The following is a 13,739-nucleotide window of genomic DNA, read 5'->3' on the forward strand; positions in this document are numbered from 1 at the left end:
GGACATGGCTGGATTTAGGGGGGACATGGCTGCATATGTGGGGGGACATGGCTGCATATGTGGGGGGACATGGCTGCATATGCATATGTGGGGGGACATGGCTGCATATGCATATGTGGGGGGACATGGCTGCATATGTGGGGGGGACATGGCTGCATTTGGGGACACATTTTAAAAAAAGTATCGGTATTCGGTATCGGCGAGTACTTGAAAAAAAAGTATCGGTACTTGTACTCGGTCCTAAAAAAGTGGTATCGGGACAACCCTAGTTAAAATCATGCAGCATAAAAATACAAAGGCCTCAGTTTTGCATTAATAGACTGTTACATTACTAGTGATCACAGAAGAGAAAGTAGCTCTGAAATGTAGCCAGTTAATAGATTATAACAGTCTTAGTCTTACTTCCAATCCTAATAGTTATTTTTAAGGTACTGAAATGAAAAATGTACACAGAACACTGCTTGTGTTTAGTCTGCACCAGTCATAAAGGTTTCTCAGAAAACTGATCATAAATGATTTTAGGGTTATACTATCTTTATATACGTCTGCCTTTTCATCCTTACTATAAGGATCCTTAAAGTACATCTGTCATATAGACCTAGTGAAGGCTGACAAGCCTCACTCCTTGGATTACACATGTCCCAGTGATCTCAGCAAACCAAAACACAGAAGATGTCTTTCTGTGAAAACAATGCCAATATTGAAACCTATGTTTCAGAGGTTTTTATATCTCCATCAACCCTGAGATACCAAGTACCACATTTGTATTTATGTAGCTAGGCACAGCACGTTATCAACAATATCTATGCCTTTTCACAAACACTGAATTGTGTATGCACTTAAAGTAGAACTCCACCCAAAGCCCCTTTTCCAGCCTTGATAGAGAGGGGAGGAGTTGGAACCTCCGGCAGGGAAATCTCCCTATGAAGACAGACGTTTTTAAAAATTGCCTTTGTGGGAAGAATTTCACTTCCTATGGCCCCAGCTGGGACAGGAAGTGAGGCGAGATCTTCTTCGAGATCAGTTGGTGATTTCAAATCACAGAGCAGATTCAGCTTCTACTGCATATAGGATGACAGGCACCTTAAAGTTACAAAGCTAAATGTGGTGCAATATCAAACAAAATAACAAGAAAAGGGAAAATAAACTCAGATATAACACAAGGGGCAGTGTATAGTATTTGTTATTTAAACTGCTGGAAGAACAAGTAGGTACATTTGCCCATCTGCAAAAATTGTCCTGTTAGTAAGGATCACAGGCACCCAATATACAAATCTAACTAATGTCCGTCAAATAAATTGTAATATGTAAATATTTTTGTAAAATATAGATATTAAAAACATAACCAATGAATAAATCTTGACTTAAATGCCCAATTCATATTTTTCTGAATTTACTTTTGCTTCACTTATTGACTTATCATATCTTCGTAAGAACACCATCTATCTCTACCCGAGTCCCCAGCCCCACTCAGCTGCCAACAGGAAGCGCGAGAATCCTTTGCAGAAAGATGGAAGCATTAGACAATATTCTCCCATAATTTAAATATTTTTGGGGGGGCTGACCGCACAACATACACTATATGCATTAAATAAACTCATGCATCTAATAGTTTAATAATAAAGTCCGAGACTGAGTTTATCAGGCTCCTTTCTATCAAACTAGACATTTGCAGCTAGCGCACTGAAGTATGTAAAAATCCACTAAGCAAGTTTTAGATTACAAGGGATATACATTAGGAGTAATGAAGCTGCCCAAAGATTAAAGCCATCATCTAAACCATGAAAGGGTGGTACTAAGAAGTGCATCCACATGCCTTTAATAATCTTCCTGAGTGTTGGGCTCCGTGCACACTGGGCTTAAAAAATTAAAATACAACCCTACCAGTCTTCCTGCCTTAAAAAAAACGCTCATATAGAGCATTTTTTGTACACAGAGTTTATACGCGTTTTTTTCTGCTGTAAACTCTAATCAGAAACCCAAACCAGAAGGTTTTTTTTTTTCCTGCCTCTAAATGTTGAGCTAAAAATATGCCTGTAATCGTCCTAATGTGCATGGACACATAGGATAAGCATTGAGATGCTTCTACAGGCAAAACTAAAAAAGCGATTTAAAGCTGTGTGCATGGAGCCTTATAGTAGCCCCTGAGCCCAGGCAGCTCAATATACAAATACTTATATTTCAAAGTAAAATGCCAGTGCTATAGCATCCCCTGCAGTATGAGCCTCGGAGCACTGCAGAAGGATACAAGAATACATATTAGGGGTGTTGGACTATGAAGTTTGAGTCTGTAGTATGTCAGTTATGCGACACAGGCCTAAGGCCCTCCACGGAGCTCAGAGACATGTGCAGAAGACCTCCCTCTGCCTGCTTTTAATTTGTTAAGGCCACATGGAAACCTCTAGTGAGAGAAATAAGGCTGTTGCCATTGCAGATTGTCTGAGACGGAGCAAAGATGTAGATCAGGAACATCAGATTGATGTTAGTACTCCTTATCTGCATACTTCTTTGAGATCAGTGACACCAAGTATTAGGTTTACATCCCTTTAACAACATCGCAACTACAGAAAAATACCTGTAGAATCTGCTTTAAACCAACGAGTTCCAAGCTTCCCGTAGCGAGCGCACAACGATGCATTTTCTGCACTAAAATCCCAATCAATTTTGCCAGTCCTCCTATTGGACTACAACATCTCTTTTTCCTTAGGCTATACAAAGGGGGAGGTGGTGATGTTCTGAGGTCCAAAAAAAACAAAAAACTGGCTGAACTGACAACACTGCTTACGATTTCAGTGCAGCGAAAACACTGTTGTAAGCTCATTACTAAACAATACAAGCCCCCTGGATATCTGGCAAACCAATAGGTACTTTTCTATACTTAATAAAAATGATCAAAATTAAGAGAGCATAAATGCACAGATATTAAAATCACAAACAGCGCTAATGGTGACAGTTCTAGTGTAGATGCACAAGGCACCACGTCTACACTCCAATGTTGCGTGAAGGAAATCAGTGAGGTATAGGCAAAAAAGTTCCAAATAGAAGTGTGGTCCACTTTAAGAAAGGACAGATAGTAAGCACCTTCCACCCGAACTCCTCTAGAGACACCACGTGGGACACAATAAGCCCCCTCTGGGGTACACACTCACCAGAAAGTAAATAATACAGGGCGATGTATGTGTAACTCCAAACTGATATCAGCCTTCAAGCAGGGTAATCAAACACATCTGTATAGGAGCTCCAAATTAAACCAAAAAAAAGACAAAGAAAGTGCCATAGCATAATTCCGTTTTTAATGGATCAAAAATAGTAGCCCACAGAAGCAAAAACCCCTTCAACCATTGAACGTACAATAAAAGTATTTAAAAAGCGCATAATCACCACATCCTGGATAATAGGTAAAGCGTCGCACTGGTCTTGGTTCAGTCTCACAGAGACTGTCAACTTCCGGTTCCAGCCGAGGCACTGGTGGAGCGCAAACGTCACTGAACCAAGACCAGTGCGACGCTTTACCTATTATCCAGGATGTGGTGATTATGCGCTTTTTAAATACTTTTATTGTACGTTCAATGGTTGAAGGGGTTTTTGCTTCTGTGGGCTACTATTTTTGATCCATTAAAAACGGAATTATGCTATGGCACTTTCTTTGTCTTTTTTTTGGTTTAATTTGGAGCTCCTATACAGATGTGTTTGATTACCCTGCTTGAAGGCTGATATCAGTTTGGAGTTACACATACATCGCCCTGTATTATTTACTTTCTGGTGAGTGTGTACCCCAGAGGGGGCTTATTGTGTCCCACGTGGTGTCTCTAGAGGAGTTCGGGTGGAAGGTGCTTACTATCTGTCCTTTCTTAAAGTGGACCACACTTCTATTTGGAACTTTTTTGCCTATACCTCACTGATTTCCTTCACGCAACATTGGAGTGTAGACGTGGTGCCTTGTGCATCTACACTAGAACTGTCACCATTAGCGCTGTTTGTGATTTTAATATCGGTGCATTTATGCTCTCTTAATTTTGATCATTTTTATTATGTTGTCATTTTTTTAAACGGCTGCTCCCATTACCGTAATATACAGATTGCTCTGTCACCTGCGGAGATCTGTTATTGGATTTTGCAATAGTTTTTTCAGTGTTGGCGCAGGGAGGTGTATTGTAGGCCTTCAATTACACTTTTTTACTTTTCTATACTTGCTGAAAAAAAGAAAAGAGAAATAATCCATGTATTGCAGAGCTATACCACATGCTTTTTCATTTTTATTTGCCCAGATATATACTTAAAAGGGCCATGTCACATGAGCAACCCTACAACTCACCAGTGGCAGGAATGGAAATCTTTAACAGATTCAACAGCTTTCCCATCGAGGATTTTTTTTTTTAAATAGAAAGCGATATCAACCCATATCCACTGGAGCAGCATGACAGTCAGGTCAGTAGTATTTTAAAATAGGAATCAGCTATGGCAGCTTCTAGTGTAGTGTGTTTTCTTCTCCATTCATTTTGATTGTAAAGTATCTGAAGTGTATTATTGCATCTACAATGTATTGTTTCACTAACTCTTGATGAGATCGGAATCACTTGCAAGCTAATTTAAAGTACATGGCAAAATCTGTTTTATAAAAAAAATGGTCATGTTCAAATGTCCGGTCGGCTTCTTTTTGCTGGGCCGATATGTAATTTCCCATTTCAGGCAACTCAATTGGGTCTTTCACAATGCAGTGAGTGTGTGTTAAATCTCATGTATATAGTGAGAATGGAGCCTGGGAATACAGAACTGCACCACTATACATCCACATATTACTGGGAAGTCGCTAAGAGGTCTGAGGATAAGGGTTTGAGGTAATGTCACAGATATTCATTTCAGGAACAACGGTCTTTTTGGCTCAGGTGTAAAAAAAATAAAAAAATGTGCACAAAATTAAAACAATACTTCAAGTATATCATCATTAAAATAGTGCACGTCGAGATCTGTGTGAGTGTGCAGAACAAGGTTATTTAACTTTATATTACAGGCTACTCAAACACAGCAGCAGCTTCCTTTGTCTATTATGATTTGGCAATGGGCATGATATATGTGCCTCTACTATTGGCTGAGGCTAATAATAATCAGGTTTTTTTTTACAATCGTATAAATAAAAGGAAGGAGTTTTATGAATAAAATAAACATGACAAAATCAGTGTGAGCACATTGTAACGGGCCCAAGCCTTCCGTCTTAGTGTTCTTCTTTTGTTACACCATTTGATGATTCTTCTGACTTTTGCCTTTGTAATCGTGTCCTGGTGGATGCTGTAAAATAAAAATAAATGCCAGTTATAAAATACAGAAAACAGTTTGATGTTCTCCCTAAACATCCACACAGTTCTATGCAAATCATATTGGTTTCATAAGAGTTTAACCTTTTCAGCTACTGACGATACTGAAAGCAAGACCGTAGAATTCATTACAGCCATTAGGATCATCATCATTCGCTGTGCTCTGGACAGCCTACTCTTTAATAGAGGCTTGTGTTGGAAAAAAATAAATTATATATATATATATATATATATATATATATATATAAAAGAAGGACAACAAATGTTTTTTCTGTTCTTGCATACTGTATTTTACAAAAGTAGGGCTGGTGCTCATTGCAAGCAAACAATCAGGTTTCATCTCAATGTAGTTTTAAATCAGCGCCCACGTCCATTTCTTTTTGTATTACTGCACCATTTAGTCTTAAAGTGTTACTAAACCAAGGACCCTGCATTCACTATATCTGGTCTCCCACAGTACACAGAACATGAAATTGCAATAGTTTTAGTAAATATAAACTGCTAAATACCTCATCTCATCAGTAGTTAGAGTAGTCTTGTGACTTCTATCAGTGTCTGATTGAAGCTTGGAAGAGTTTTCATTCTCCCATGATTGTCCTATGAGGCTGCAGGACCCCTGACCCTCTGTCTGGACAGTGCTGATTGGCCCTGTGCTAATCACATGCACTCTCCCAAGGAAAAAAAAACAAAAAAACGCTCTAAAGGCTCATACACACGGTCAGACATCCAACAAAATTTCCCTTGGATTTTTGTCCTAATTGATTTGTCCGGCCACACCCATAGCATACACACAGTCAGACTTTTCTGCAAACTTTCCTAACATCAAGTGTTTTTTTTGCTCTTTTCTGCTCTTTACCGCCACCCTTTGGTTAACTTCTGCTATTGTTGGTTGATTTTAACATTGGTTCTGAGCATGCGTATTTGCACTTTGTCCAAAAGTTGGTTGGCTTGCTGTACACACAGTCAGACAAGGCACCATCAGACTTTTGTTGACGAAAAGTTGGTCCGTTTGCAGACCCAACTTTTTGTTGGATGAAACCCGAAAAAGTTGGTCCGATGGAGTGTACACACGGTCAGACAAATTAGAAAAAATGCAGATTTTGAAGTTGGTTGGCAAAAAGTGTGACCGTGTGTATGGGGCTTTTCAATACACACCAAACTGAGCATGTGCAGCTTGTCCCCTTGCCCCTGTACTATCCGTAGATGGTTTGGGGACTCTGGAAGGAGGGGAGGATCAGTGAAGACAGGATCAAACAGGCTTTTTACTCAGTGCTGAGAATTAACCCCTTTGGTTCCACAGTGAGTCAAGCATGCTTTACTGCATATACATACTGATTTTACTGTTGCAGGTTTAGTAACAGTTTAACTACCCGCAGAAGATTTTACCCCATTCGTGACCAAAGCATGTTTTTGCCATTTAGCACTGCGCTACTTTTATCTGGCATTTGTGTGGTCATGCTATACTGTACGCAAATTAAATTCTTAGCTTTTTTTCATACAAATAGAGCCTTATTTTGGTGGTATTTGATCACCACTGAGTTTTTATGATATATAAAAAAATATATATGTTTTACTTTCTGCTATAAAACATGAACAAAACAAAAAAAGAAAGAAAGAAAGAAAGAAAGAAACCAAATTTCTTCAGGAATTTAGGCCAAAATGTCAAAATTCTGCTACAGGACTTTGGTAAAAAATAAATCCCAATAAATGCTATGGCATCTAGTATAGCTACTGGAATTTGTTTTTCTTTTTACAGTAATGCGGTATAGTATAGTAATGGCAGGGATCAGCGACTTCTAGTAGGACTGTGATAGTGTAGCAAGCAATCTGACAGTAGCTGATGCTGGCGGAGGTACACTAACTGAAACAAACATCAATAGTGACACTGATACAGTAATCAGTGCCAATACTTTACTTTGTACTAATGACACTGGCTGGGAAGGGGATAATATCTAGGGGTGAGCAATGGGTTAAATGTGTTCCTAACAATGTTTACCATGTGTTATGTTCTGCTTTTACCAAGTGATCTTGCTGTTTTTTCCCAGCTTTTACAACACAGAGGGGGTTATTTACGAAAGGCAAATCCACTTTGCACTACAAGTGCAAAGTGCACTTGAAATTGCACTGAAAGTGCAGTCGCTGTAAATCTGAGGGTGGATTTGAAATAAGGGGAAGCTCTGCTGATTTTATTATCCAATCATGTGAAAGCTAAAAAATAATTTTTTTTCCCTTGCATGTCCCCCTGGGATCTACAGCGACTGCACTTCCAAGTGCACTTTCAGTGCAATTTCAAGTGCAGTTTGCACTTGTAGTGCAAAGTGGATTTGCCTTTATTAAATAACCCCCAGAGTTCCCTTCCCTGAATGACAGAGCTGATCATCAGGTGCCGGTGATCAATCATTGGTCAGCGCCCGCTGGTTGGCTTGTGTGGTAACAAATCACAGCAACGTTCCCCCTACCTGGAATCACTGATCACGTATCAGATGCCTGATCCAGGGCTGAGCTGCCACCCTGCAGCAGTATACAGTATAACGTGCCATGAAAAAGTATTCATACCCATTGAAATTTTACACATTTTTTCATGTTATAACCAAAAACGTAAATGTATTTTATTGGGATTTTATGTGATAGACCAACACAAAGTGGCACATAATTGTGAAGAAGGAAAATTAAAAATCGTTTTCATTATTTTTACAAATAAACATATGAAAAGTGCAGCATGCATTTGTATTCAGCCCCCTTTACTCTGATACCCTGAACGAAAATCTATTGGAACTAATTGTCTTCAGAATTCACCCAATTGGTAAATAGTGTCCACCTGTGTGCAATTTAATCTCAGCTATTCTATGAAGCTCTCAAAAGGTTTGTTAGAGAACCTTAGTGAACAAACAGCAAAATGAAGGCCAAGGAGCACACCAGACAGGTCAGGGATAAAGTTGTAAAGAATTTTAAAGCAGGGTTAGGTTATAAAAACATATCCCAAGCGTTGAACATCTCACGGAGCACTGTTCAAGCATTCATCGGAAAATAGAAAGAGTATGGTACAACTGCAAACTTACCAAGACATGGCTGTCCACCTAAACCAACAGGCCGGGCAAGCAGAGCATTAATTAGAGAAACAGCCAAGAGGCTGCAGAGATCCACAGCTTAGGTGGGAGAATCTGTCCACAGGACAACCATCAGTTGTGCACTCCACAAATCTGACCTTTATGGAAGAGTGGCAAGAAGAAAGCCATTGTTAAAAGAAAGCCATAAGAGGTCAGTTTGTGAGAAGCCATGTGGGGGACACAGCAAACATGTGAAAGAAGGTGCTCTGGTCAGATGAGGCCAAAATGTAACTTTTTGGCCTGAAAGCGAAATGGGACGTGTGGAGGAAAACCAACACTGCACATCACCCTGAACACACCATCCTCACTGTAAAAACGTGGTGGTGACAGCAACATTTTGTAGGGATGCTTTTCTTCAGCAGGGACAGGGAAGCTGGTCAGAGTTGATGGGAAGGTGAATGGAGCCAAATACAGGGCAATCTTGGAAGAAAACCTGTTCGATTCTGAAACTGGGGGCGGAGGTTCACCTTCCAGCAGGACAACAACCCTAAACATACAGCCAGAGCTACAATGGAATGAGTTAGATCAAAGAATATTCATGTGTTAGAATGGCTCAAAGTCCAGGCCTAAATCCAATTGAGAATCTGTGGCAAGACTTGAAAATTGCCGTTTACAGACGCTCTCCATCCAATCTGACAGAGCTTGAGCTATTTTGCAAAGAAGAATGGGCAGAGAGAGAGGGGAAAATGTCACTCTCTGGTTGTGCAAAGTTGGTAGAGACATCCCCAAAATGACTTGCTGCTGTAATTGCAGCAAAACCCTGGGAGTTTTTACGGACGGGGCTTCATTTAAATGAAACACGCCCCCTACCCGCCCAATTTGAATTCCGCCGCGAGAGATACACTACGCCGCCGTATCTTACATATGTGCCGGGCGCAGCGTATGTATGTGGATCTGCCCCAGAGTGTATAAATGTGCACAAGACATCCTGGGTCATTGTCTTTACTCTGATCCCATTGTCGTAAATGTCATAATTTGACATTTCACTAAACAGCAGCACCTATGATGTACAATGTCAATATGTGTAGAGATTCTGTTGTTGCCCTTGGAGGGGAGTGGTGCCTCACTCAAATATACCCCCTTTATAAAAGAAACTGGCACACCAGGAGGTGCTTTTAGGCCATTTTCACAAAATAATTATTTGGCTTTGTTTTAAATGATGAAAAGAAACGCATTCAACCTGGCAAACCTATGCCTTGGGTACACGAACCATAAAGAACCCCTCATCTAAAAAGGCCAAATATTGATTCTTAATGTGCACCTATGACTTGTAATCAGGTTCTGTTTTCTTGCATGGACCTTCAGAGGACTCTGCCGGGCAGGTACTTTCAGCTATCCAACAGAATCGCTTTTGGCTTCCAAACACTACTTGGGACTAGAGTTGCCACCTCATCTCTTTACCACTTGCCTACTGTGCACATACACCCCCTTCCTGCCCAGACGAAAGGTTAGCTTCCGGCACTGCGTCGCTTTAACTGACAATTGCGCGGTCGTGCGACGTGGCTCCCAAACAAAATTGACATCCTCTTTTTCCCACAAATAGAGCTTTCTTTTGGTGGTATTTGATTGCCTGTGCGGTTTTTATTTTTTGGGCTATAAACAAAAAAACAAAACAAAAAAAGAGCGTAAATTTTGGGGGAAAAAAAAAAAACTTTACTTTTTTGCTATAATACATATGCCATTTTTTTTAAATGTTTTTTTTATCTCAGTTTAGGCCGATACTTATTCTTCTACATATTTTTGGTAAAAAAAAAAAAAAAAAAAAAAAAAATCGCAATAAATGTATAGTGACTGGTTTGCGCAAAAGTTATATTGCCTACAAAATAAGGGACATAATTAGGATTTTTTTTTTTTTTTACTAGGAATGGCGGCGATCTGCAATTTTTTTCAGGACTGCGACATTATAGCGGACACATTGGACACTTTTGACACATTTTTGGGACCATTCACATTTATACAGTGAACAGTGCTATAAATATGCATTGATTACTGTATACATGTGACTGGCAGGGAAGGGGTTAACCACTAGGGGGCGGGGAAGGGGTTAAATGTGTAGCCTAGTCAGTGTTCTAACTGTAGGGGAAGGGGGGTGACTGGGGGAGATGACCGATCTGTGTCCCCATGTACAAGGGACACAGCATCGGTCTCCTCTCCCAGACAGGACGTGGATCTCTGTGTTTACACACAGAGATCCACGATCCTGCTCAGTAACTGGGCAATCGCGGGTGCCCGGCGGCCATCGCAGCCGCTGGGCATGCGCATTGTGTTCCCAGTAACGTGACAGGTGCGTGCGCCGCCGCCGGCGCACGCGCCCCCTAGCGGCTTTAAATGACAGGACGTTATATGACGCCCTGTCAGAACAATAGGGGATTCCGCCCGCCGTCATTTGACGGCGGGTGGGTGTTAAGTGGTTAAACCCGAACACATACATTTACACAGGTTCTAAAGCCAATTTAATGCAGATAAGGTACCAAGTGCATTTAATTACCACCTCAGTCAGAAACTGTGTAATTATTATGTGTTTGGTTTTAAAGGGATGAGGTGGCAACCCTACTGAGAACAGAACATGCAGCCATGTCCACAGTTACCAATGTGCTAAAAAGTAATCTTATGCATAGTTTTTTTTTGCAAAATCTTTTTTATTGAAATCTTATGCTTATCACATGCTGGAGGTGATTTACTAAAACTGGAGCACTTGTAATCTGGTGCAGCTGATCATGGTATTCAGCTTCGAACTTCAACTTGTTCAATGAAGCTTTGGACAAAAAAAAAAAAAAAAAAAACCTGGAAACGGATTGGTTTCTATGCAGAACTGCACCAGATTTTGCACTCTCCAGTTTTAGTAAACCAACCCCGCTGTGTTTCTACATGTAATAAAAGAATGGAGGATTGTCCACAAAATCCAATCCTCTCACGGCAAAGCCCGTCTTTCTCAATAACATTTCCTTTAATTTTGAAATGACAATTGGGAAACTGACAACAAGAAGTGAAAGAAGAATGTACAGCTTTTAAAGACCTGATTACTCAATACACTTTTAAAACTGTTCCCCAGCAGACTTCCTGCCCGTCTTCTGCAGCCCCTTATGTGCATATTTCTCAGACACGCATCTTTCTCCTACACATTCCTGGTTCTATCTTTGGAATGTGCTCTGCCATATGATAAGCAAATTACTGTATCTGTGATCACAGACACAATTAGACGAAAAAATTCAAATTGTCATATGTATGAGAGTTGCTCATTAACCACGAGCTGCCAAACCACGTACCTGGTGGTTGGAACCGGTGTACCCGGTACTGTTTTTTTTTTTTTTAGAGCAGACGGTCGGCGCTCTTGTATTAACAACCGAAGCAGCTAACCAGTCGCTTGGTTGTTATTAAAAGCAGCGGGAGGGGACACCACCCCTTCTACGGCTTACTTGGGCTCTCCTATCCCACAGGGAGACCCGAGCTACTAGCGGTGATCGACTTTGATCAGGTCGCCACTATGGTAACCCGAAAGCGATGACATGACATCACTTCTGATTTACTGGCATCTTAACGGTGCCATTTTTTTGAAAACCAAAAGTATTAAAACACAGATCTTGGTGTTTTGAATGCTTTTAAGTGCAAAAGAGGGATTTGGGGTCTTATAGACCAAAGATCTCTTCAAAAAGAGTACCGGTCACGTGCCTATTGCTGTCACAAAAATGTTAACATTCCTTTTGACAGCATTAAAAAAGTGATAAAAAAAATAAAAATGAAAGCAGCAGCGTGACATCTTTTATATTTTACCCAAAAAATGGGTATTATTTTTGTGCATTAAAATTTTTAAAGTGTATTTTTTTTCCCCCCAACAAACTGTTTAAAAAAAACACAGTGTGGCATAAAAAAATATTCAAATCCCACCAATTAATTCTCTAGGGCATTGTTTCTCAACTCCAGTCCTCAAGGCACCCCAACAGGTCATGTTTTCAGGCTTTCCATTATTTTGCACAGGTGATTTGATCAGTTTCACTGCCTTAGTAATTACCACAGCCATTTTATTTGAGGGAAATCCTGAAAACATGACCTTTTGGGACGCTTTGAGGACTGGAGTTGAGAAACACTGCTCTAGGGCATCTACTAAAAATATATATAAATCGGACCTGAAACGGTGAACCAGGATGCACCCGACTCCTGCTGGGAGCCGCATGCGGCAATCACGTGAACCCAGCCTTAGCACAGTGGGAAGCTTGAAAGGCCAATACAGTTGAATCTTCGGATTACGAGCATATTCCGTTCCAGGAGTATGCTCGTAATCCAAAGTACTCGCATATCAAAGCGAGTTTTCCCATTGAAGTAAATGGAAACGAAAATAATTTGTTCCGCATTGACTTCAATGGGATGCAATACCGAATGTGGCCAGAGAGAGTCGAAAACGCCCGAGGACACTTTGGCTCGTTTCCTAAACCCCTGTACCTCAGGCCAATGTTCGGCTTTTCTCGGCTCCTGTGCCCCCGTACCTCAGGCCAAATGAGGTACTGCAGGCCTATTTAGCTTGAATTCTGCTCGTCTTGCGTTTTTCCCGCGTTTTCATTTCTGAGCAACCAAGCTCAGTTGCTCCATGTGGACCCCCGGTCTCGGCCAGAGGGTTGTTGCTGTTCGCCTTTTCCCATTGGCTGACAGCTAATAACATAGTAAAGGGCCCTTACTCTGATCTGTGTCCAGCCGAGTCTTGACTCTGTGATCACAGAGCGCTCAGCGTGTGCCCTGCAGGAAGCGCGCAGGCAGCTCATGCACTGGAGGACGTCTATTGACACCCTCCCGACAAATAAGGCCTGCGCTGTAGTCGTCATTCAGCTATAGAGTGGGCGGGAGGTGGTTAATTGAACAGGCTGAAGTTAAAAGATTGGCTACCATGTACAGCTGCACCAGATTTTGCACGCTTCAGTTTTAGTAAATCAACCCCAGTGTGAGCTTCTCATAGTGTGCATTAAAAGTCGCAAGTCAGATAGAGCCTAACTGGAGGGAATGCATCACTTAACCCTTTCCTTTCCAGCTTCACTATCCCTGGACCACCCTTTTGTTTGTTCTTTCAATCATGAAGCCCCCCCCCCCCTCCACACAGCCATGATCTGCCTGCATTGCATTATTAATTCACTGGGGTCCCCTATGTTTGGGGTCATTTCACCCAGCTCACACTTGGTTGGCATTTCCACCCTTTGGGGGAGCGGTCTGTGTGGTTTGCTGTCGCCCTGCCATGCCTTCTCAGCTCCCGGTTGCAACGTTTCTTGGCTGGTCTGCGATTCTCACAGCTGTACCGCCACTGGGCAGACGCATCTGTAAGGTATGTGGGTCAAGC

The 13,739-nt window shown here is 41.2% G+C and overlaps 1 protein-coding gene across 2 annotated transcripts in view; it reads right to left on the reverse strand.

Moving 5' to 3' along the window:
* Positions 1-4,223: 4,223 nt before the first annotated feature.
* Positions 4,224-13,739, reverse strand: part of RB1 (RB transcriptional corepressor 1) — a 231,141-nt gene continuing 221,625 nt past the window's right edge. For both annotated transcript variants that reach the window (XM_040341234.1, XM_040341233.1), the window contains exon 27: positions 4,224-5,286. In XM_040341234.1, coding sequence (XP_040197168.1) covers positions 5,213-5,286 — 74 coding nt within the window. In that variant the 3' untranslated portion in view covers positions 4,224-5,212. The remainder of the gene's footprint in view (positions 5,287-13,739) is intronic.

This window comes from Rana temporaria, chromosome 2 (genome assembly GCF_905171775.1).
Source record: "Rana temporaria chromosome 2, aRanTem1.1, whole genome shotgun sequence".
Classification (NCBI taxonomy): Eukaryota; Metazoa; Chordata; class Amphibia; order Anura; family Ranidae; genus Rana; species Rana temporaria.